Source organism: Heloderma suspectum, chromosome 1 (assembly GCF_057233095.1).
Source record: "Heloderma suspectum isolate Gila_16-S chromosome 1, 16-S_ref, whole genome shotgun sequence".
Taxonomy (NCBI): domain Eukaryota; kingdom Metazoa; phylum Chordata; class Lepidosauria; order Squamata; family Helodermatidae; genus Heloderma; species Heloderma suspectum.
Window position 1 is genome coordinate 177,699,691 of NC_139458.1, and position 26,374 is coordinate 177,726,064.

At 44.8% G+C, this 26,374-nt stretch overlaps 1 protein-coding gene and 1 long non-coding RNA gene across 2 annotated transcripts in view; one reads left to right on the top strand and one right to left on the bottom strand.

The window, feature by feature from the left end:
* Positions 1-16,249, bottom strand: part of ACVR1 (activin A receptor type 1) — a 99,417-nt gene extending 83,168 nt beyond the window's left edge. The window contains exon 1 of the mRNA XM_084811137.1: positions 15,888-16,249. Coding sequence (XP_084667263.1) covers positions 15,888-15,895 — 8 coding nt within the window. The 5' untranslated portion in view covers positions 15,896-16,249. The remainder of the gene's footprint in view (positions 1-15,887) is intronic.
* On the top strand, positions 15,954-25,041 carry LOC146358436 (uncharacterized). The gene is made up of 4 exons (XR_014784489.1): positions 15,954-16,260; positions 18,627-18,737; positions 23,934-24,102; positions 24,568-25,041. It is a non-coding gene; the product is annotated as an uncharacterized LOC146358436 (long non-coding RNA).
* Positions 25,042-26,374: the final 1,333 nt, after the last annotated feature.

The window sequence follows — 26,374 nt, forward strand, 5'->3', positions numbered from 1 at the left end:
GAAAGGGAAGCATCAGACCATCCATGTACTGGACAGATATACACTAGCATTTATCCCATGCTAAAATGGTAGCAACCTGAAAAAAATCACAGGGCACATGTCCGTAAGAAGCCTCTTATTTCCTCTCCTTCTCCTTACAATCTAAGTGAGCATAGAAAGTTATGTTTGTAGGTAGGGAATTGTCTCCATTTTCATTTCTTCTGTTAAGCTCCTGGTATTCTTGGCATCTGGCCCCATCACTTCCTGGCATATAGAAGGGGAAGAAATGGAAGCAGTGACAGATTTTACTTTCTTGGGCTCCAAGATCACCGCAGACGGTGACTGTAGCCATGAAATTAAAAGACGCTTGCTCCTTGGGAGGAAAGCTATGGCCAACCTAGACAGCATAGTAAGAAGCAGAGACATCACCTTGCCGACAAAGGTCCGTCTAATCAAAGCTATGGTTTTCCCAGTAGTAATGTATGGCTGTGAGAGCTGGACTATAAGGAAGGCTGAGCGCCGAAGAATTGATGCTTTTGAACTGTGGTGCTGGAGAAGACTCTTACGAGTCCCCTGGACTGCAAGGAGGTCAAATCAGTCCATCCTAAAGGAAATCACCCCTGACTGCTCATTGGAAGGACAGATACTGAAGCTGAAGCTCCAATATTTTGGCCACCTAATGCGAAGAGAAAACTCTCTGGAAAAGACCCTGATGCTGGGAAAGACTGAAGGCAAAAGGAGAAGGGGACGGCAGAGGATGAGATGGCTAGATAGCATCACGGATGCAATGAATATGAACTTGAGCACGCTCCGGGAGAGAGCGCAGGACAGGAAGGCCTGGCGTCCTATGGTCCATGGGGTCACGAAGAGTCGGACACGACTGAACGACTGAACAACAACAACAACAACAACAAATTCTTGAACACCTAATAAATAATGGTGATGCGAATGTTGCCACAGCCCCATAATTGCACGTTTTCAATTTGTTATGGGCACATGGAAAATTCATTTCTGCACATTGTAGCAAGTGCCCTAGAGTCATACAAGGAGTATCAGGCCATACAACAGCAACCTGTGTCCATCCAAAGTACAAACAGAACAATGTCATTATATTATTATAATCAGGAACCTTTCTTATAAGAAAAGCCCTCTGCTTGCCCAGCGTAGTTTTCCACAGTTGCCCTCCAGATGCAGCTGTGTAGGGCAGAACATTTCCTGCTATGTTTTCCTTTGTGGAAAGTTTTTGCATTTGGAAAAAATGCATTGTTTCATAAAATTAAGTGAGTAACATAATGGCTTGAAAATTCCCATGAACAGAACTCCATTCCTGGGATACTCCTACTGGCAAAATGCGGTGTGTGCGTGTGTGTGTAGGGTGGGGTAGCCAATGCCCTCTTCCCCTCTGAAAATCTACTACAGAGGGTTGGGGGACCCTTCAGAACAGTGTCAGAGAGATGGCAATTGACAAAGATCACTTCTTCCCCTCTCCCCTTTCTGCTGGCAGGAGCCTCCACTGGGGGAGACTCTCTTCCACAAATGGAAGGGCTCAGGATCCAAGCCAACGAATAAGAACAATACAAGAAATCAGTCAAACTGGGAAGTTTCAGAGCTGTAATTAACTTTTTTTCAGGCAACTATTCCTAGGAAGCAAGCCTATATTAAATCTCCCACATATATGGTCTTGTTTATATGCAAGGGGTGGAAGAGAGGGAAAATTAAAAGCAAACATCCAGATCTTCTAAAACTGATCCCATTTTATTTAGGGCATCAGAATGTTTTCCCAACTCAAAAGTCTTAAAGAAAACAAACTTCATTACAGATACGCAAATCTCTGGCTTATTTTAAAACTCAGTCTATTCTCAAAGTGCCCCTGCAAGGAAAATGAAGAAGAACAGCTAACCAGGAAGTCTTAATTCTTTATTACACGCGCGCACACAGAGGATGAAGGTGGCCAAGGTGAGCTACTTCTAACACCTTAGGGGTACAATCCTATGCATGTTTACACAGAAAAAAAATCTCACAACACCCAGCATTCCCCAGCCAGGAGTTGTAGGCCTTTTTTCTGTCTAAACATGCACAGGATTGCATCCTATGTCAGGTAGTTTGTGATCAGGTTTGGCCAAGGCCTTGTTGAGTGACCTTAGGTCACTCAACCTTACACTGTCATTTTTTAAATGGAGGATCACATACAATGCCACAGGGTTGTCTTAAGGCCAAATAAGACTGTAAGGCACTTTGAACAATGGATAAATGTTTGTTTTAAAGCACACTTATTAATGCTCCAGGGTTGTTAGCTAGCATCCGTGTTACTAGAGGAGCAAAAATGAGAACTTAAAAAACTAAAATGGAGCTCTTCTTTCAACTGTTTAACATCAACATCACCAAGGAGTGTGTGTGCATTTTCAGTAAACAAATCCTTTCTAATAAGGCTGCACACAACCAGTCCCTCTTCCAGCTGGGGGGAAAAAATCAAAATACAATGTTATTGAGCTGAGTAAAACATACCTCAGAAAGAAGCCATAAAATATTGAAAAGTAGTGTATAATTCTTAGTTGGAAAGTTTTCAGCTTTCCAACGGAAAGCTTGAAACAGGAGTGACCATAGGAAAGGAGCCTTTTATTTCTATCACCAAAACTGTAAGCAAAAGCAATTGGAGCAAGAGAGCTTCTGTCTTGATTTTGATTTTTTTAAGAAGAATGAAACAGGTCAAGAAAACCTGATCACCATTCTCTCCCCAGAGCTATTCCAGCTATTGACTGAGCCAAGGCAGATTCCTGCCCTGCAGTGTGTGAAAATACTGTTCTGTACCAGGTCCTTGCTGATTAGCTGCATTCAGACTGACTGATCTTAGAATCCAACAGCCTAAAGCCAGAGGAGCAAATAAGGCAAGACTGACAAACTATTTATTAGTCACCAATTAGGGTGGTAAAGAGAGAGAGGAAGATCACATACAATGCTGCAGGGTTGCCTACAGAGTACAGAGGAACAATAAAAAAATCACTGTCGTGGTCATCATTGATAGGTCAGACCTGCAATGTAAAGAACTCAAGCCAAAAGATAACTAGTTCTTGCCCTTTTCTTTTCATACTGCCCACAAACTCACGGTTGGCACTTCCATTCAGCTTCCTGCTCGGACTGAAGAGATGCTAAGTCAGGGACAGGGCAGGTGTGGCCCTCCAGTTGTTGTCAGACTGCAACTCCAATCAGCCCTCACCACTGGCCATGCTGACAAGGGCTGATGGGAACTGAAGTTCATCTCGAGGGCCACCCCTTCCCCATAACCTGTGTCAAGTCCGCCACCTGCTTCATTTCCTCCCTTATCTTCCAGCTGCCATTACTAGCTCAGACAAATTCACTCAGCAGAGCTGTGACAGACCACAACCATTCATGGAAATTCTGGGGAATCACAGGAAACCCACAGAACATGATGGCGGGAACAACCTTCGGTTTCCTAGGACTTTTTAAGAACATATTTGTCCTTGCTTATGAAAATGCAGGTTGGAAAGTATAAGGGCAGGCACTGCCTACTGCAGTCTTAGGAGATGGGGGGGGGGGCTGGTGGGACTTCAGTGCCTTGAATAACTCCTTCCTCCTCCCCATGAATAGCAAACCCAGAATAAATTAATTCAACATGGCAGAATTGGAGAAAAGAGGAAAGTACGCAAGTCTGAATAATTTATACAAGCCACAGAAGGAAGTTCTTTTTTGGTGAGGATTTTCACAGTGTGAATTTGTAGTAGGATTATGCAAGGGTTGTTTTATTATGAATTTGTATAAACTGCCCAGGGAGCTTTGGTTATTGGGGGTATAGAAATGGAATAAATATAAAATAAATAAAAATAAATAACTCACAGCAACCAGGTTCACACAACACTGCAACCTCCCGATTGTGGGTTGCATATTCAAAATGGCACCTGGCAGGCATCACGGCTCATGAGGGTTAAACAATCGACGGTGAGCTCCGCGTGCTGTGCGAACTGGGCCATTTAGTGGGGGAGGGGGGTTGTCAAGCACACAGCCCTATCCTATCCAAATTTCAATCTACGAGTTAATTTGCATGATGCTGGTTGTGAAGGCTGGGCAACCAATGAACACATTAGAACCATGCCAGGTGAGACTGCTATAACTCAGACCTGAGGAAAATGCAAAAAGTTTAAACATTGTAGGGATAAGACATTAGAACCTTGCTCTCTATGCAAGGTGTTTTCTGCAGTTCATGAAGCGCAAGGAGTGCTGTTCTTCAGAAAAATAGCTACTCTCTCAAATACAGGTTAGGAAAGATGGACAAGTAGACCTCCCTGTGACAACAGCAGCCTCCACTGATGCCAGACTGCTATGGGGTGTGTGTCTTTTGGGATCAGCTAGAGATCACATTCACGAGTCACACATTTAAAATATCATTTTGTAATTTTCACATGGCTGAAAGAGGTTCGTAATGGTTCCAACACAAATTCTCAAAGCATGAAAATGACCACAAATCAGCCATACAAAAGTAGCTTTTGAAAATACAATGATCAACATGAATGACCTATCCCAGCTTTGCCCAACCTGGGACCCTCCAGATGATTTGGACTTCAATTCCTATCAGCCCCAGCCAGCATGGCCAATGGTCAGGAAAGCTGGGAGTTGTAGTCCAAAACATTTGGAGGGCACCAGGCTGGGGAAGGCTGACCTATCCTATGCAAAGTCCCCAGATGGGGATAGTTCAGAGGCATATAACGTTAAAGGCAGAACCTTCTGCGTAGAAGCACCCTGATTATGGAACTCCCTCTGAAGGGAAATTAGGCTGGCTCTTTCATTATTGGCCTTTAGACAGCTACTAAAACTATACTGTTCCATGAAGCTTTCAGTGATCTGTGCCATTCCTTGATTTAGAGGGTTCCCCTATTTTATCACAATGTATGCATTTTATCCATTTTGTTTTTAGTTTATTGCATTTTTATTGTTTTACTATAAATCACCTAAAACAATCACTGAGTAGAGGGGCAATTCAATAATGCATTAAACAAAGAAATAAGGCTGCCCAGGCAAAACATTTTTTCATTTCTATACCGCCCCATAGCAGAAGCTCTCTGGGAGGTTCACAAAAATTAAAACCAAAAAGCACACAGTAAAACAATATAAAATATAAAAACATTAAAACCACAGTATAACAATACAACCAGAATACAACCAGAATAAAACCTAGCAGCAATGCAGAGATTTAAAATACAGATTTAAAACAGCAAAGCTAAAAGTTTAGAAAGCTAAAATGCTAAAATGCCTGGGAAAATAAAAAGGTCTTCACCTGGCACCGGAAGGAATACAATGTAGTGCCAGGCGAACCTCAGTAGGGAGCTCATTCCACAGCCGGGGTGCCACAGCAGAAAAGGTCCTCCTCCTAGTACCCACCCGCCTCACTTCCTTTGGCAGGGGCTCACAGAGAAGGGCCGCTGAGGATGATCTTAAGGTCTGGGCAGGCACATATGGGAGGGGGCGATCCTTCAGATAACCTGGACCCAAGCTGTTAAGGGCTTTAAATGTTAATACCAGCACTTTGAATCAGGCCCGGAAATGGACTGGCAGCCAGTGCAGCTGGAAAATTACTGGCATAATATGAGTTCACTGGCCAGTCCCTGTTAACAATTTTGCTGCCCTATTTTGGACCAGCTGAAGTTTCCGGACCATTTTCAAAGGCAGCCCCACGTATAACGCATTGCAGTGATCCAGACAAGAAGTTATCAGAGCTGAATTTAATGTCTGAAATGAGGTGGAAATCAGCCACTGGAAGTACAAGTTAAGTTACAAATCTTTTTCTGCCTCCTGCCAAGCAGACACACATACGTACATACATAAGGACGAAAGCCAACACTTCCGGAAATACAGAAAGTTCCCTTGGTCTGAGGAAGCATGCTTAATACTGAAGGCAGCCAGCATATTTTACTCCTACCCCAGTCAATCAACACAGATGAAACAGCACAGACAAAAATGACATCTTAGTGCCAATTCTCAGGGATGAGTCAGACATTTGCAACCTGCTCAACATGGAATAGCCCTGGGGGAACAAATGGGTGAGGGAGCAATACCTAACCCAGCAGGTCTCCAAATGTAGCCACTGTTTCCCAAGGGTAATTCACACAAACACGACAGCAGCAGCCAGTTAATGTCGGGCCACGGTGGCTTAGTGGTTAAGGCGCTGAACTGCAGACTGGAAGGTCGGCAGGACAGCAGTTCAAGGCCCGAGTGCTGCGTGACGGAGTGAGCTCCCGTCTTCAGTCCCAGCTTCTGCCAACCTAGCAGTTCGAAAGCAAGAAATTGCAAGTAGATAAATAGGTACCGCCTCGGCGGGAAAGGTAACAGCGTTCAGTGCACCTCGGTGTTCAGTCATGCCGGCCACATGACCACGGAAGCGTCTTCGGACAGCTCTGGCTCTTCGGCTTAGAAATGGAGATGAGCACCACACCGTAGAGTCGGACACGACTGGTTGGGGACACCTTTACCTTTAGCAGCCACTTAAACTGCTGACAGGGAGCAAGTACTGTATTCATGGACACAGCAGGTTAGACATTGCTTCCTCCATGCACCTGTGTCCCTAGGGCCAGTCTGTGTACAGCAGTTTACAAAATGCCTGAACCAGCCCTCCAGTCCCTACAAAGTCTCTGTTATTCTGAGAGAGCACTGTAGCAACAACGTCATGGTCTAGAACAGGGGTGGGCAGAAGCTAGATCTCCAAATGTTTCAGACGTCACCTCCCAGAAGCCCCTGCCAGCATAGCCAATGGTCAGGAATTCTGGGAGTTGAAGTCCAACACATCTGGAGACCTACCTTCTGCCTACCTCTGGTCTAGACTCAAGAGAACCACAGACACCAGTTTTGTGATGAAGACAAGGCCCCCAATGAATTCAGAAAGGCTTTACCTATTTTCCCCAAGAAATCATTTAAAGAACTGTTTAAACGCGGGGTGGGGGGGATGAGTTCTGAGACATCATGCCTCAGAAACAGTTCTTGTAAGCTTTGTAATTTTCTCACCAAGAACTGAGTCAGCAAGAGAGCTGCCTGACGTCACTTTCACCAAACGCCTAGCGCATCAAAAACCATCAAACGTCTGTTTGATGAAGCTATTAAATATATTTCTGCAAAAGTTCACACAATACACTCTCAACTAGGTTTCCTCATAAACTGGCAAATAGTTAAGGTTTTCTTTTAAAATTACAGCTCCTGTAAAACAGCATATAGGACACTAAGTGATCCTGATTGGTGGCCCTCCAATTATGGAACCATCTAGCCAGTGAGGCCTGCCTCGTGTCAACACTAACATCTTTTCGGTGCCAGGTTAAGACCTTTCTCTACTCTCAGACATTTGATAGGATACGATAACAGGCCCTGGAATTTCTTATTGTTGATCGTTAAAAATTGTTTATATATATGAGTGTGTGTGTGCATGCGCACACATTTATATGTTGTATGTAAATAGTTTTTATATTATGTTACAATATTGCATTTTTAAGATTTTTAATCTGTGTAAACCGCCCAGAGAGCTTTGGCTATTGAGCAGTATAGAAATGTAATAAATCAAATCCATCTTGCATACCAATGTTTCTAATGAAATGATTTAGCCTTAATATATCGTAGCCTCCAGAGCAAGGAACTTGCTCTGATTTCAGCTGTCATAGAATTTTCCACCGCACCAAACAGCCCCAGCAACTAGAAACAAGCCATTTAAGTCTATGGATTGTTGTTCTTAACTTCACTACAGGTTTCCATCATTTAATATGACTACATAAGTGATCTACTACTTGCAGTCCCTGAAAGAAAGAGCCAACCTATCCAACAGCTCCCAAACTGGTCTAGGAGTGTCCTTGAAGATACTCAAGGAATCATCAAGGGCTTTATGACAGGGAAGTGGGAGTTGCCTGCTCCCTTCCATACGCAACCCTATCTTCTATACAGATTTCCCATAGACATCCACAGGGAGAAGATATTTATTGCCCCACAGATTCTGTGGAAATACATTTGCACTTCCCAGATGTGGAACAGCGAGACTGAGAGTAAGAGCAATGGAAACAGTAACAGGAGACAAAGGCAGCTGGATACATATTGGTCTAGCGATCGATAATTTGGTGGGGTAGAGCACACAAGAGCAGGAAATGTAAAGAGTTCAGCTGGTATGTATCGCATATCTTTAGTGAGCTGATTTCTCAAACTTGGGGGATGGGGAGCACACCTAGTCCCACTATTTTCACTGAGATAGTTCAGCATAAGTATAACAACTTCCTTTATTAATGAAGTGCTTAACTTTGCAAGATAGTTTGTGTACTCCTTTGCAAACATATAGCAAGAAGTCATTTGAGAATCAAGGAAAAAGTCAAGATTCATTCTCAGCAGTACTTGGGAAGACACCCTCAAACTCAGATGTATGGTAATGGTGCATTTGCGGGCAGAGAGATTTGTAAGTTAACTTTGGGTTAACTTTAACAAACAACTCAAAGTTCACAACCCAACAAGAAACCATGGGTTCTCTTCTTCAGGTGTCTGTGGTTAACAACCTATAGTTAAACCATTGTGCAGAGTTCACATGTAACAACAACCCATGATTCAACACCAACCCAAAATCTGGGCTGTCATTACGTGTGAACCAGGCCAAGGTGTCTGGGTTCATACATCACAAGGCAACCTATGATCAGGCCAATTAGGGGCTGCATATTCAAATCAGAAGCGGCTTACACGTAGCACACAGCCCAAAAAATCGTGGGTTAACTACTTTGTCAGTGATTTGCAGCAGTTACATGTGAACCAGGTTGTTGAATGCTCTCTCCTTTCATATTACCCAAGAATAGCCTTGAGATTCCAAATAATAGTTGCACAGCATATTAAATGCACAGTGTATGTCTCCCAGGTAAGCCTAGGGTTTTCCTGCAGGAACATATGGAGTGGGTCACATCTGTTTCGGGGTCTTTTGGGGTCACGCCCATGCTAATTATTGTGGTGCAAGGGGGTTGTTTTTTGTACACAGCCATCTTTCAGATTTTGACTCACACATACCACCTCCTCTATTCTATGCACAGAATGAAATGCCAGGGATAGGCAACCTAGTGTCCTCCAGATGTTTTGTGCCACACCTTCCATAATTCCCAGTCATTGTCCATGCTGGCTGGCGCTTATGGGAGTAGTGGTCCAAGACATCTGGAGGGCACCACATTGTCTACCCCAATTAGCCTGTAGCAAATGAAAGCTCATGCCATAATCAACCACTAAGGACCAATTCACAAGACCTTTTTTTGAAAAAAGCCTGCATATGTTGGCTCCCTTCCTGTAGAAAGCCAGCTGCATGCATCCACAGCAGGATTCAGCTGTTGGGTATATAAATCTTTCACCAAGCAATTACCAAAAGAAAGGCACTCAACTCATATGCACTATCATGTACCCAATGGCTGCACACACCAACCTTTAATCAAAGAAGTTGATGAAAGGACAGGTGACATACAGGCTTTTGTCTTTTCAATTAAATAGACACTTCCAAGATTCAGCCATAAGCCTGTGGTGTCTCAACACAGGCCACGTAAGTGAGAGAAAATTTAGGTGTCCATAGGGTTCCACTTTGAAAACCAATTCCAAGAGAGCTTTGTGCAATTTCTCTGTTCATGTGCACTTCCTAGGAAGAAGAAAAGGCTGCCAAATTCTATCTCTTCACACTGAAATGTCAAATAAAGAGCCATCCAGTACAGTTTTAAGAGGGTGCTTCAACCACGTTTTATATGTATCAGGTTACTTTTCATAATTTATATGACAAAACCCATATTATATGGGAGTGAGGAAGAAATCAGGAGTCCCCAGGATTAGCTTGCTTTACAGCACCTTTCCCCAGCCTGATGCCCTCCAACTACAACTCCCATCATCCCCAGACAGCATGGACATGATGGGAGCTGTAGTCAAACAGGTCTGGGGAACACCAAGGGAAGTCTGGTTTACACCCATAATCTGTGATCACCACCAATCCCCTCTTTCTCTAAACTCTGACTGCCCATAAAGTTCGGTTGGGGGCACAGCGGGGGGGGGGGTGGTGTCTCATACCACACTGTGCTTTAAAGCAGACAGACTCGGTCTGTATCATACAGAAGATTAATCTGCTGTACACATATGTTCTTGAAACATATGAATTTCAAAATAAGAAACCCGATTTTGAAAACCCACCCAGGTACACATAAAATATACTGTACACGCATGCCAGTGGCACAAACCTTTTGCCACTCTGCAAACATGTTTTAAAGGGCTAAGTATAAATATTCTAAATAAAATAAAGTAAGTGAACTGTGTAAATAGGATCCTGATCATTATTATGAGGTATAAAAAGGTAACAAAGGCTCTTTGAACTACTTTTTTGGTAGCTAAAGTATTGGATATGCCTCAGAGCAAACCTCTGAACTCTTGAGCGCTATCTTCCAATTCATCCACACCCAAACCACACACAGATATTGTTCCCCCTGCAGAAACAGCAACGGTTACTGAAATTGAAAGGTGAAGCACTGTGAGAAGTGGGTGTCAAGTCTTCCTGCTCTTCCAGCTTGTTTTGTCAATCAGGGCTGGACAAGTGGTCCAGGTCAGGGCTGGGAAGACTTCAGGCTTGTAGGGTCTATTCTGTTTTTACTAGAACCCTGAGATCCACCTGGTCTAAATGACGTACACTTAGAATTAAAGACTTCTGGGCTGAGGGATTTGTTTTGGGTTCCAGAAATGAACAGAGGTCAGAGTCCTTCCACACCAACATCAACTCCTACTTATCCCAAGCCTTCTTAATTTCAGCAGTATAATTTGAGGCCTGGGGTGAGGAGGGAACAGTCTTTTTATTGCTGCTCTTGCCAAATAAGTGGGAGCTGGAAATCCATGCTGATCTACTGCAAGTCAGCCAAATCTCTACCAGTAGATTCAAATCTACCTTCTGGCCACCCCTGGTCTACAGTGCAGTCTGAGAACGTCACCAAGAGCATTGAAGTAGTTCATAAAATGGCTCATGCAAAGGGGAGAGGGAGGGAAGGAGAGGACAGTACCAATCAGCCGTCACTAATGATGTGATGAACAGCCAAAACATGTTTCTGACATTCCCATAGCAATAATCCACACAGCAGTCACCTTATTAGGAATGGATGGATTTATTGCATTTTCCAGGACTCGATATGCTGTATCTAAAGCAATGCTGGGAAAATGCAATATCCCTACAAGATAAGAACAGTCCAAGGGAAGGCATCTAGAGTATGAACAAATATATACTGCGCTAAAACTGAGTAGGCTGGAAGACCCAATGGTAGACCAAGACTGAAACATCTTCAGTCCATAGCCAAAAAAAACAGAAGGAAGTTTTACGAAGGAAATAATGGTCATTACATCATACATATTATAAACAAAAGAATTGGTCTGGCATGGTAATGGTAATAAGTGACACATGATTGTTATGTTGTTCGAGGGAAAAGAGAGGTTGATCTTTCTTTTTTATGTAGCAAGTAACATAGTTTGCTCATAGCAGAATCAGCTGCCTTAGGCAACAGGATTTGGGAACCATTAATGGCAGATTAGAAGACATATTTGATCAGTAGGGCACAGTCCATCAAGATGTTCTTCTACAAGTCCTACTGAAAATCTTGCAATCCTGTTCACTTCTACAAGGTTCAAGCAGAAGAAATTCCCTGTGCACTGGGCCCCATATTAATCGAGTCATGCACCAAGTCATAGCCATCCTGTTCCATTTCTGAAATTCCCAAAGACCACTATATATTCTATAAATTTTTTAAAAGTTAAAATATTTCTCAGCCACCTTTCAGGACAGCAGCCCACTCCAAGTTCAAGGGTGGGCAACCTATGGCCTTCCAGACACAGCTGGATTACAACTCCCACCATCTTTGCCCATTGGGCCTGCTTAGCTGGGGCTGCTGTGAATTGGGAGCCCAGCAACATTTGCAGGAACAAAGGTTCCTCATGTATTTTCCACACACATTCTCCCCCACCTTTACAACTTTTGAAGAGCAAGCTTGGGATAGAACAAACAGTGCACAGCTTTTCTAAGAGAGCTGAACAATACAGTGCTCTAGCCATACAAAATGGAACTACATTTTTAGAAGTAAGATTTAGAGCACAATCCTATGCATGTTTATAAAGACGTAAGTCCTACAACTCCCAGCAGGAATGGAGTTGTAGGAACTCCTGTTGGGAGGTGTAGGACTTATTTATGTCTGAACATGGATAGGACTGCACACTTATTTACCAACATACTTCCACAAGTGGAGATCAATATTTTGTTGAGAAGTGTATACCTATACAATTGCACTTGTTATACAGGAGGGAGGATAAAACCTGAATTTAGGCAATCATAGTTTATGCAAAAGAGGGCAGGGAAGCTATCAACAATTGTGACTAGACAAGACTCTCCCACTTAGAGTAACATCAGTGTTCATCTCCAAGTTAATGAGATGGCTATCAAGAAAACCGGGTTAACCTGTGTTACTCAAGGCTGACTACTTGAGATGCTAGGAACAAACTATGTCAAGTCCTCCTTCATTATGCCACTACCACTACTCTTTAATATGTAGTGTTGCAGCAAGAGGCAGATTTTATTTATTTATTTTTATTTCATTTATTTCGTTTCTATACCAACCGACAGCCGAAGCTGTCTGGGCGGTTCACAAAAATAAAACCAAAAAGCACACAGTAAAACAATATAAAATACATAAAACATCAAAATCACAGTATAACAATACAACCAGAATAAAACCTAGCAGCAATGCAGGGATTTAAAATACAGATTTAAAACAGCAAAGCTAAAAGTTTAGAAAGCTAAAATGCTAAAATGCCTGGGAAAATAAAAAGGTCTTCACCTGGCACTGGAAATAATACAGTGTAGGTGCCAGGCGAACCTCACTAGGGAGCTCATTCCACAGCCGGGGTGCCACACCAGAAAAAGCTCACCTCCTAGTACCCACTCGCCTCACTTCCTTTGGCAAGGGCTCATGGAGAAGGGCTCATGAACACTCATAAAGATCAAAGACACAACCAGTATGACATGGACTGCTGTGGCAGAAAGGCGGTATATAGAATCATAGAATAGTAGTGTTGGAAGGGGCCTATAAGACCATCAAGTCCAACCCACCGCTCAGTGCGGGAATCCAAGTCAGAGCATCCCTGACAGGTGGCTGTCCAGCCTTATCTTGAATGTCTCCAGGGTGGGAGAGCCCACTACCTCACTAAGGAATTGGTTCCACTGCGTATTGCTCTAACAGTGAGGAGGTTTTTCCTGATGTTCAGCCGGAATCTGGCTTCCTGTAACTTGAGCCCATTATTCCGTGTCCTGCACTCTGGCATGATCGAGAAGAGATCCTGCCTTCCTCTCTGTGACAACTTTTCAAGTACTTGAAGAGTGCTATCATATCTCCCCTCAGTCTTCTTTTCTCAAGGCTAAACATGCCCAGTTCTTTCAGTCTCTCTTCATAGGGCTTCGTTTCCAATTCCCTGATCATCTTTGTTGCCCTCCTCTGAACCCTCTCCAGCTTGTCTGCATCCTTCTTCAAGTGTGGTGCCCAGAACTGGACACAGTACTCCAGATGAGGCCTAACCAGTGCTGAGTAGAAGAGGACTAGTACTTCCCGGGATTTGGAAGCTATGATTCTATTAATGCAGTCAAAAACAGCATTTGCCTTTTTTGCAGCCACATCACATTGTTGGCTCATATTCAGCTTGTGATCTACCACAATTCCAAGATCCTTCCCGCTTGTAGTGTGGTTGAGCCACGTACCCCCCATCTTGTAACTGTGCATTTGATTTCTTTTTCCTAGGTGCAGAACTTGGCATTTATCCCTATTAAATGTCATTCTGTTGTTTTCTGCCCAGTGCTCCAGTCTATCCAGATCGCTTTGAATTTTGTTTCTGTCTTCCAAAGTATTAGCTATCCTGACCAGTTTTGTGTCATCTGCAAATTTTATCAGCATTCCCTGCACCTCCTCCTCCGAGTCATTAACAAAAATGTTGAAGAGCACTGGGCCCAGGACTGAGCCCTGCGGTACCCCGCTCGTTACTTCTCCACAGGTTGGGAAGATCTCATTGATAAGCACTCTTTGGGTCCGATTCTGTATAACTGTAGCAAGCAAATACAAGAGCTTTTGTGGACAACTGTCTGTTAAGTCAGCACGAAGCGCATCTGATGAAGTGAACTGTTTTCTCAAAAAGCCCACGCCACCACCATCAGTCAAACTAGTTTTCAGCAGCAGATATCCAGGTTATAACATTAAAATCTAGAATATCAAAAAAACTATTTGGATTAATCACATTTAAAATGTGACCATAAGAATATACATCTGAGGGGTTGTATCCAATGTCAGCCTCTCTTAAGTCCCATTCAGTTCAATGAGTCTACTCTAAGTAGGACTGCATACAACTTGATGACTTCACTTCTTTTTTAAGGACAATCAGTTGTCACTGGCGAATTAATGTTAGTACATTTGTTGACAAGGGGAAAGAATGATGCAGCCTCATATCCACACACAAGAGCCAAAAGGAACTTCTGACACTTCGTATTGTCTAGTTCTGAGAAAAACCAATGTATGAATCTGCTGAACAGACCTATACAGCTATTATTATTATTATTATTATTATTATTACTTTCTTGAATAGTCCAAAACAGAGTGAACTCGTGAAGTAAACCATTTCATACCTCAACATTTTCCTAAATAAAACGACAGAATGTTGGAAAGGGAACCAGGCAACTGCTAAACATCATGTTTGTGGCATAAGTATTTAACCTGCTGAAAGCACAAGTCTATAGTTAGAAGATGCCAACAAAAAGAGCTAATTTTTAAATTTGATTCCTATATTCTTCAGAGAGGTAAATAAACCATTTTAAAATATATACTATCATTTGAAAACTTTCTCAGCAGCATAGGGCAATTGAAGCTAAGTATGCAAGTCATGTCCAGAGTTTTTTGTTTTTTGAACCACTTTACAAAGCAACTTGATATCAACCCTTTCTCCAGCTCCCACTTACTTCACAGGCACAGTCAGTCTGCATGTTAACACACAGAGAGCCAACCAAGCACATTTTTAAGTGGCTCTCTTACTTCCAACCAAGTTATTCATCACTTTCCCGTTTTTGTGAATTTTCCAAGCTGTTCCCTCCCTCTCTCACACATACCCACACAGAGTATCTTTTCCTACAGGAGATGCAGCAGAGAGGGAAGGGCTTATACTTGGCAAAGTAATGAGTAACATCTGTAACCACAGTTGCCCTGTGGGCATCCGAAGATGAATCCCACATTCCTTCCTTTGATGCTGTTGAAGACTGTAGCTAGCAAAGGGGGGGGGGGAGCTAAGGAAAGTTTACAGATTCTCTTCCCTCCCCACTCACACACCGCACCCCTCCTCCCTTCCTGCTCCAGAAAAGCCGGCCTCCTAGAAGTGATTAAAGGAGGCATGCCCCCACCACCTCCACCCAACCTCCCAAGTTTCCAACGCCGCCTCTACCAGCAGAGCTCAGATGTAATATTATTGGGCTTTGGGAGCTTTTTCCTCCAGGGATTCTAAAGGCGCGTCCGAGACGCCCATTTACACAGACAGCTCTCCGAACAGCAGCGCGCACTGCAGGAATCGCATATATATATATATATATATATATATATATCCCCCGATTCCGCCAGCCCGTTTTGTGACACCCACCCCCTTTCCCAAAAGAGAGGTTTTTAGCAATGAAGGAGGGAAAGGCGACGGGGAATCGAGAGGTTATTTTTTTCCCCCATACACAGTAATTGCCTCCAACACTGTTGCAGAGACGCAGCCGGAGGAGGAGGCGGGTTCCGCTCCAAGGTGGGAAGAGAGAGGGGACGCATTCTGGATCCAAAGGAGCCAAGTGGGGCGGGGGCAGGCGAGCTCCCGCGGAGACAGGCAGATCCACTCACCTCCTCATAGCACCGCGGACAAAGGCAAAGCAGGGGGGCGGCGCGGGATCCCCAGGCTCAGCTAGAGGAGGAGGGGCAGGAACTTCCCGTCCATGGGTTTGGCTGCCGCGGCTGCTCTTGCTCTGGGGGCCGCCGCAAGCAGCGCCGGCGGCGGACAAGCGCGTCGTCCCGGGGTCCCGCGCTCTAATCACTGCGCTGCGCCCGGCCGCATCTCCCCAGCGCCCGTCCCCCTTCCGGCGGTGTCTGGGCTGGCGGCGGCGGCGGCGCCCTTGGGAGCCGGGAGAAGAACTTCCCCGTCGAGTTGCGGCAGGGAAAAGTTGGCACGAGGACGAGCCCGGCGCAAAGTTCCAGCGAGGCGGCCAGGCGAGCAGAGGCAAGGCGGGCGGGCGGCGGCAGGGGAGGGGCCGCCCAGCCGGGAATACAGCTGCGGCGAGAAAGAGGGGAGGAAGTGGCTGCTCCCTGCTCTGCCAATGGGCGTCTGGAGCCGTAATTAACCAGGCAGCAGGCACATCATTTCCTCCCGGCGCAAACCCAGGCGCCCCGCCTCGCCCCCTGCAGGGCCAAGCGGGCGTCGCATCCTGGCCCAGCCGCGCGCGCGACCCAGGCGCGGCGCGCCCGCCCCGCCTCCGCCCCGCGCGCGCCCCGGGGGCCGCGCACCTGCCTTAGGAGCTGCCCCGGTCGGCGGCGCGCGCTCGCTCGCTCGCTCGCTCCCCCGGCCCTCGCCTCGTTTCTTGGTCCCGTGAATAAAAGCCACGTACTGCCATTTTACATCGCTCTTCAAACGGGTCTTCAACCCCTTCGTGCTTTAACAACCCTCTTCGGGCCTTGCCTGTCTTGCTTACTCTACGGATTAATGCAGCCCTCCATTTGTGTTTTATTAGTAGCGCTCCCACTCCTTCCAGAACGTTTTCCTATTATTTGAAAACCTAATTTCCCCTTGGCACTGTGCGCGCCCGATCTCCAGCACAGGCAAGAACATGTATTTATGTGTTACGTGCATGTCCTGCCTTTCCTCCGAGGAGCACAAGGCAGCGTACATGATCCTCCTCCATTTTATCCTCACAACGACCCTGTGAGGTTGGTTGGCCTGATAGACAGTGGGTCAGAGTCACTGAGCTTCATAGCTGACTGGGGACTAGAACCCAGGTCTCCCCAGTTGAACACCACCTTGCTCAGTTGTTTTGGGCCATGGCTCCCATCAGCTCGAGCCACCATGGCCAATGGTCACAGATAATGAATGGGTGCTGTCCAAAATATCTGGAAGTCACCAGGTTGGAAAAGGCTGAGATAGCCTTTGGTCCAATCCAGCAGGGCTCTTCTTATGTTTTGATCATCTTGATTGGCCTTTTCTGAGCTGTTGCAAACCAGTTTAGGGCACAATCCTATGGACGCTAGACAGCTGAGGATTGGTCGGTTTCCAGGAACCAACCTTGGAGCCTGCGCTCTGAGCTTGGTTCCCGGAGAACCGCCTCCCCGCCCCCACACCTGCTGCCTCGCAGGCAGTGCAGATTGTCCTGAGGCTCCACAGCTTCGTAAGAGCAGCACGGAGCAGGGCAAAAGGGGGCATTCCCGGGGTGGAGAGTGTGGAACTGCTTGTACAACACTTCCTATGCATCGTCCAGACTCCCCACCCCACGCTCTGACATCCTGCGCCTAGATCGTGGAGAAGAGTATCCCGCGGTCCTCCCACCATGCACTGGATGGGCGGTCACCTACGAATTTGGAGGTGGACACCTATCCCAATAGGATTGCTCCCTCAGTCAATTTCTGTACTTGCATGGGATTGGGAAAATGGTTCCACTTACGGAAAAAGGAAAACAGAGCAGAGTACTTCCCCCACCCTCATTCCCCTTCCCTCATGTAGCGCCCTTGATGTACAGAAGTACCTTATTTGTACACTTCTAATGCCACTAATACTGGATCAGGGCTGGTTCTGGTAATGCTCAAGGGGAACTTGGCCTTGTTGCCTCGCAGGAATGGTTTCCTGTTGCATAGCCAGCTTATGACTGCGAACATAAAAAGAGTACCTAACACCCAAATCCTAAACTCAGAGGAGGTAGAGGAAATAATAACATCACAATTAGAACAATTATTTCTGAGGAACTACAAGCACAGAGTAAAAATAACAAAGATTCTCGTGGCACCTTAAAGACTAACACATTTATTATGGAATAAGCGTTCCTGGAACTGTCCACTTCATCAGATGCATCTGATGAAGTGGACAATGTACATGAAAGCTGACAATAATAAATTTGTTAGTCCTTGCAGTGCCACAAGAATTTGTTGTTTTCGCTGCAACAGACTAACACATACCTGTCTGAAAAATACAGCGAAAAATGCCATCTTGAAACAGGGGATGGAATTTGGACCCAGTTCAAATCATGGAATTGACAGGAAAGTTACCAGGTCATTCAGTACAACTCCTATATCCCCAAATATCTAAGGCTATAATCCTGTACCCACTTTCCTGGGACTAATTTCAATTGAACTCAGTGGGACTTACTTCTGAATAGCTCAATAGGATTGAGCTTTAGATAATCTATATTCCTAGGTTTGTTGGACAGGCCACTGTTATAGTTGAGTAGTCTTTGTTAATGTGCAACCAAACTCTACGTTCCTACACTTTATGAATTCCGTCAGTTCTTGTCCTAAGTTCAGCGGACTTTTGACATAAGAACATATAGACAGCCCTGCTGGATCAGACCAAAAGCCTATCTTGTCAGCATTCTTTTCCCACAGAGGCCAATGAGATGCCTACGTGAAGCTCACAAGCACAACAGCACCCTCCTGCATCCTGCCTGTGTTCCTCAGCAACTGGCATACAGCAGCATACTGTCCCTGATACTGGAGGTAATTGTGACTAGAGGCCAGTGATAGCTTTGTCCTCCATGAATCTGGGGCTCACTGCATGGACTATAGAATTCTATTGTATTCTATTTTTATTTATTTATTTATTTACAATATTTATATACCGCTCCACATCAAAGATTTCAGAGTGGTGAACAAGATAAAAGAATAAAACCCCATAATTAAAACAATGAAAACATTTTAAAAGAACAGATTCTGAACTTAAACCGTGGCTGGTCACTCAGGGAAGGCCTCTGGAAATAACACTGTCTTCAAGAGGGTGTCTCCATGAGCGATTTACTCTGAGCTGGGTGCATTTGGAGGTCGTTAAGTATACATGATGTCGTGGCCTTCCAGCAGCCACCCCAGAGCTTTTCAGGGAAAAACTGGATTTCCTGAGACTGCTTAAAGTCCAATTCTTTTCCATAAATCGGGTTCTCTGCGGTATAGCAGCTGTGTGCCCCAACCCCTGCATTGACCTCAGGTATGCTAGTCCTGCCTACTCAGAAGTAACTCCCATTGTGATCAATAAGACTTCTCCCTGAATGCACAGTTCAGAATTTACAGAGATCCCCCACCCAATTAGAATAGCACATTTTAAAGCACTAATTCCCTAAAGGCGATAAAGCGCTTTCTAAAAGCTGCGATTCTCCATTGTTTCGTTTATTGCCATTTGGAAGTAACTACTTCCACCTTCAATCATCCGATCCTGCGCAGCATCATGTTAGAAAGGAAGCTGGTTTCTCGTCCATTTGCTTCCTCTCCCTGTCTTTCCCAGCACAAACATATGTGTCTCTACTTAGAAGTAACTCCCATTGTGGTCAATGGGGCTTGTTCCCGAAATGTGCACACCTGAAGTTACTGAAATTCCCATGAACTGAAGTAACACATTTAGAGAGCCTTAACGCTGAAGCTTCAAAGCTTCAATTGATCTCAGCAGGGCAGCAAGAACACTGTGTTCCTCTAATGATTGTTTATTTAAGGAAAGAAGGAATTCCCAGCTTCCAGTCCAGCTTCAAGGGCAGCTCCACATAGAGCACATTGCAATAATCCAGTCTTGAGCTTACTAATGCCTCTACCACTGTGGCCAAGCTATCCCTGTCCAGGAGAGGCTGTAGCTGGTAAAGCTGGTAAAAGGCATTCCAAGCCACAGTGGCCACTTGGGCCTCCAGCGACAATGATGGATCTAGGAGTACCCTCAGACTACGAATCTGATCTTTCAAAGGGAGTGCAACCCCATCCAGAACAGGCAATGAGCCTATCTCCTGGTCTCGGGAACCACTCACCCACAGGTCTTCTGTCTTGCCAGGATTCAGCTTCAGTTTACTGGCCCTCACCCAGCCCATTACTGAGTCTAGGCATTGATCCAGGACTTGCACAGCCTCTCCTGATTCAGATGTCAATAGGAGAGAGAGCTGCGTGTCATCAGCATACTGATGGCATGTAGCTCCAAATCCCCTAATGACCACTCCCACGGCTTCATATAGAGGTTAAACAACGTTGGGGACAAGATGTTACCCTGCAGCACCCCATAGCTCAATTGCCAAGGGGCCGAGGAACAGTTACCCAATGTTACTCTCCGAAATCAGCCCCATGGGTAGGACTGGAAGCACTGTAACACCGTGCCTCCGATACCCATCCCATGGAGTTGATCCAGGAGGATACCAGGGTCGATGGTATCAAAAGCCGATAAGAGGTCAAGTAGAGTTAACAGGGTTGCACTCCCCCTGTCCCTCTCTCAATAAAGGCCATCCATCAGGGTGACCAAGGCTGATTCAGTCCCATAACCAGACTGAAGCCCAGACTGCAATGGATCTAGATAATCAGTATCCTCCAAGAGTGCCTGCAGTTGCTCTGCCACAACCCACTCAAGTATCCTCCCTCAGAAAGGGGTATTTGTGACTGGGTGGTGATTATCTAATACCATTGGGTCCAGAGTGGGCTTCTTCAGGAGTGGCCACAGTCCTGCCTCCATAAGGACAGCAGGTACCATCCCTTCCTGTAGGGAAGCATTTATCACTCCCTGAACCCACCTAGTCATACCTCCTTGGCTACCTTTTATTAGCCAAGAGGGGCAGGGATTGAGAGGGTACATGGTTGGTTGCACTGCTGCAAGCACCTTGTCCACATCATCAGGCTGCAGGAACTGGAACTGATCTCACAAAACCAGGCAGAAGGTGGCATCAAACACCTCGACTGGAACTGTGGTAACAACAGCATCAAGTTAGCTGCAGAGGCAAGTGATTTTGTCCTCAAAGTGCAATGCAAAAAGGTCACTGCGGGTCCTCGACGGGGCCAGGGCCCCATTTGCTGGGGAGGGTGTTAACAATTCCTGGACCACCCAGAAGAGTTCTCCTGGACAGCTACTTGAGGACGTAATGGAGGCAGCAAAATAAGCCTTCTTTGCTGCCCACACCACCATACAGTAGGCATGATGATGTGCTCTAGAGCGTGCTTGGTCATCTTCACTTCGAGTCTTATGCCATTTGTGCGCTAGCTGACATCCAGCCTGTTTCATTGACTGCAGCTCCCCAGTATATCAGGGAGCAGAATGGGCTCCAGAGTGCCAGAGAGGACACACAGGTGCAATCAAGTCAATGGCCCTCCGCATCTCACTGTTCCACGGTGAGGCTAGGGCCTCGGCTGGATCACCAGCTGTCTCCACTGGAAAATCCCCAAGAGCATTCAGAAATCCATTGGATTCCATCAGTCTCCTGGGGCGGACCATCCAAATAGGTCCCCCACCCCCACAGGAGGTGAGTAACACCTTAACTTCGAATCTCACCAGGAAATTGTCTGACCATAACAATGGAGTTACTTGGGGGGAAAAAAAACCCCGCCCCAATCTTCAAGTAACTCATAACTTGGAGCAAAAACCAAATAAAGGGAGTGCCCTGCTTCAAGTGTTGGGCCGATGACAAACTGAGGCAGTCCTATGGTTGTCATGGAGGCCATGAAGTCTTGAGCTGGAGCTCCAGAGACAGCCTCAGAATGGAAGTTGAAGTCGTGTGGTGTTGGAGGAACCCACCGTCCTGGGTTCCTCCAACACCACACTTGCGACCGGTCAGGGAGGATGCTGGGCAGCAGTCTGGGCAGTACACCAGCAGCATCCCCAATCTGTCTCTATGGACCAACAGCAGGTGCAACCCCTCAAGGCCTGCTCCAAGGTGGAGGGGCTTCCTGATGATGGAGATGGAAGTTCTATGAACCACATCAACTCCCCCCCCCCCAGCCCTCCAACCTACGTTGGTGCTGCACAGAGTACCCAGGTAGGCAGCGCTGAGTCAGGTCAACCCCACCCAGCTCATCCATCCAAGTCTCAGTAATACATGCCAGGTTGGCCTTCGCATCCACGATTCTGGAATTCTGATATTATTCCATCTGCATCAGTTACCAATTTGTATCCAGGCCCAATTCAAAGTGCAAGTTTTGACCTCTAAAGCCATAAGCAATCTGGGCCCTGGATATCTGAAGGACTACCTAGTCCCATATATATATTTATCTAAAATGCTTATATGCCCCTTCTGTCAGCTTAAAAACTCCCAGGGCAGCTCATAGAAACCAATAAAACAATAATGAATACAGTAACACTCAATCTTAAAACCACAGGAACCAATAAAACACAGCAGAGTGATATAAAAACTAGCAGAACTAACAAGACCCATTACTTAAAACTAACTTTGGTGACATGCTGGTAGGCCTGGGCACATAAAAAGGTCTTTCCCTGGTGCTGGAAAAAATAAAGGTTTGGTACCAGGCAAGCATCCCTGGGGAGGGCATTTCACATCCAGGGCACCACTGCTGAGAAAGCACTCTCCCTAGTCACCTAACTTCACAAAGCCAGGGGATGCAGAGGAGAGCATCTGAGAATGATTGCAACGCTTGGGCATGCCACGTAGGAAGGTGGTCTTTTAGGTACCTGGGTCCCAAGCTGTTTAGGTTTGCCCATATGCTCAAGTCAACAACTGAGACCCTACCAACTGAGATGCTTACCTGAGGCAAACAGTAAATTCTAACAAAATGTTGCAGTGTAGAGTGCTTCTGTTCAGGATGCCAGCCAGCGATGCCCATTCCCAGGATATTCCATTCCCCTGGAGAAGGAAACACAACAGCATTCCATACCCAGTGAACATACTCAGTCTTTTGAAAATCCTCTCCCCTTATGCGGGTTTTGCCCCCTCTAAATACTTTTTTACACTTTTGAAAACCTTAGACTATGCCCAAGCCTGTTTGATACCTTCTTCTTGTGTGTGGATGGCACAATTTTGGCTACGTAAAGATCCACACTTGGAGAATGAATTCACTATTAGTATATTAGTAGGATGATAGCAGCTTAAGGGTGATTTTAATCAGGAAAACACTGTGGGGCGGGGAGGCTTAAACTAGTCTTAGTTCGGTGTTGTGGTCCCAATCCAATTTGCCTCTCCCCCTGTGGCTGTTATTAATTTAAAATAAACAAATAAACAAACACACATGGGATATCCTAATTACATATCTCCCACATCAAGTTAGTTGTGCCCTCAACCTCACTGAAATCAGTTGGACTGAAGCGGAGGAATTCCAAGCAGTTCAGTTTAATTATATTATGTATCAAACTAATTGAGGCTCCAGATGAATAAAATTAGAGGTCCATCCTTGATATATTATGGAATGAAGAATCAGATGGATGAATTTGTGTGTGTGGCAAAGGGGTGGTAGAATGTTGGCAGCAATGCTGCATAACATGGCCTTTCATTTATATACTATTTCTTCCCATTTCAACCCTAGTACTTTGCAGAGAAGCAGGTGGAAATGGGAAAAGCAAACAGGAAAATCAAGAGAACAAGACTTTGTTGAGCTGCGGAAATCTTTTCTGCTGATGCTTTTTCCTGCATGTCTTTTAACTCTATTTCTGACCCAGACTGTACATTTATTTTCATATATGTTTGTGGGGGAAGCAGCTGTTAAACAAAAATGTTGTAGTCACAATCCTTTCTTTTACAAAGACACTTTGTGGCTAAGGAGATTTTTTTATTATTATTTTGGTAGTGAATAAGAAACGATTACATAATTGATGAACTGCTTTTTAGATTAGCTCTTAAGTTATTCTGCTGAATGGATACTTAAGCATGGAGTGAAGTCCACCACAGACATGCATATACCAGGAATATAACCGATTTAAATGTTGATGTCAATTCTAAGCAGTCTTCTATTTCACAGCAGCAAGACTTTGTCACACTTGGAAAGCCAGTGATAAAAGTGATGCAAAATTGCAGCTTTGGGATCCCAGAGCCTTGGCAGTACCCTTTGAAGATAATCCATTTTACAAGTGCTTTATCAACTTCTTTCTTCTATCAAGGTGTTACTGCTGTAATTTGCATTACAAAAGGTAAGGTAATGGGTATGCAGATACACAAGAAATACACTGTGCATATATCTTTGCAATCCTCTTTGCTTTGAAGGGTTGAGACTTCAGGAAAACTACCAAAATGTGGCTATTGGGCATTGTGCTAGTTTGCACTATGTGGATCATTTCTCTTTCAGCCATTTGGATACAGTAAACAATCTGAATTATTATTCACATACCATCGTTACTTTCCACAATTGGGCAATATCTCTATTAGGACTAACCAAAGTTCTACAAAATTGTACAAGCTATTGAGTTCTCCAGAACTCTTCAGACTGGGTGGTACAAAAAGCAAAGGATGGGAGAGGAAAAGAAAAGTCCAAAAATTAAGCCAGATGAGGATTAAACCAGATGTGGGTATGAGGATTTTGGATTTCCCTCCACATGGACTAGCACAGCTATCTCTGTTTGTTTTTTAAATTACATCTTTACTTTATGTGTCCTCAGAACCACCCTATGAAGTATGACACTCTTAGAGTTTGAGGCTCTGGAGTTGGGAGGGAGTAGTTATCCAACTCGCTGAATGTGTGATGGAAGTAAAACGGCATCTGGACGACACTGATGGACCATATTCCCAAAGTGCACAACAAGGAGTAATCATGAGTGTTAGAAAGGAAGATGAGAGAAGCAGTCATTACAAACATATAGGTTCTATTGAAACAGGCCCAATACAAACTGACAATGTAGACTGAAGATTTTTCATTGTTGTCTGGCCAGGCTCAGCCTGCCTGTGGAGAAAGACTGAACACTTGCTAAAACCTGAGCTGGAAACACTGAAGGACCAAAAGTGAGAAGTGACTGAAGATAGACTTAGTGCAGAAAGCTGTAGACATACCTAACTTTAATTTGTGTGATAACTATTAAAACATAATTTAAATCTAAATCTAATAAAATTTAAATATAATAAAATGGTCACAACTGTGAAGCATTTTTCATTTTTACTGTGGTGTGATACACCTTGGCATTGAGGACGTTCAACCTTCACCCCCATGAAAAACCAAAACACCCCCAAATTTCAATTCCTGTGGAAATTGAGACACACGTACACAAAACATGCATTCTTTGAGCATAGTTAACTTATGCCACAAGGATTCCTGCTGCATAGGTTAGTCCCTTTTAGCAGAACATGTCCGAATTAACAGTCCTTATGGATTCTTAAGAACAGAAGAGGAGCTGTTCTGGATCAGAACAAAGGCCTGTCTAGTCCAGCATTCTGTTCTCACAGTGGCAACAAGATATCTGTGGGAAGCCCACAAGCAAGTCATGAATGCAATAGCACCCACCCTCTCATGTTCCCCAGCAAGTAGGATAAGGGGGCACACTGCCTATGATACTGGAGGTAATATATAGCCTTTATGACTAGTAGCCGCTGAAAGACTTATTCTCCATGAATTTGGCTAATACCCTTTTAAATCCTTCCAAGGTGGTAGTGACTCACTGTCTTGGAGTCCAACCCTACCTCACAGGCTTGCTTTGAGTATAAATAGGAGTGGATACCCAGATATACTGCCCTGTGTCCTCTGACCTGGTTTATACAACCTGACAATATCAGTCATCGTTAAATCATGGGTTGTTGTGTTGTGTGAACCCAGCCATGCTGACAAACCCTGGTTTGTTAACCACAAACAATCCAGAGTTCACAACCCAACAGCAAACCACGGGTTCTCTTCATGGGTTGTTCATGATTAACAAACCATAGTTGGTTATCACAAGTGGGTTCACACAACACAACACACACGATTCAACAACCCATACTCAACCCATGCTCTGGGTTGTCATGCTGTCTGAACAACCTCTCTCTCATTCTCTCTCCCTCTCTCAGACGCACACACGCACACACATACCAGTTTGTTGTGCCCCAGAAGCTACTTTGTGCTCTTGCAATAATTTTTAAATTTAAAATATTTTTAGATTATATGAATGTCCGTGAAAGGTTTCTTTTCACCACATAAGGCCTGCATCACACTTTGTGCAGCAATTCAATAAGAGGTACAGAGTGAAAATACTATCACCAGAACTCTTGCTACTAGAAATGGCACAGAAAGCTGTAATATTAAGATGGTGTTCTTTAGGACTATCTTGAAAGGTATTATAGTTGAGGCAGACATTTCTGTTCAGGAAACAAGTTCCTGCACTTATGCTCTACTTTGTCAGTAGTTTGCAGAGTAACTCTGGTAAGATTTATTTTCCCAAATAACCCACTTCAGTTACATACCAGCAAAGACCACAACCAAACTCACTTTTTGAATGAAAG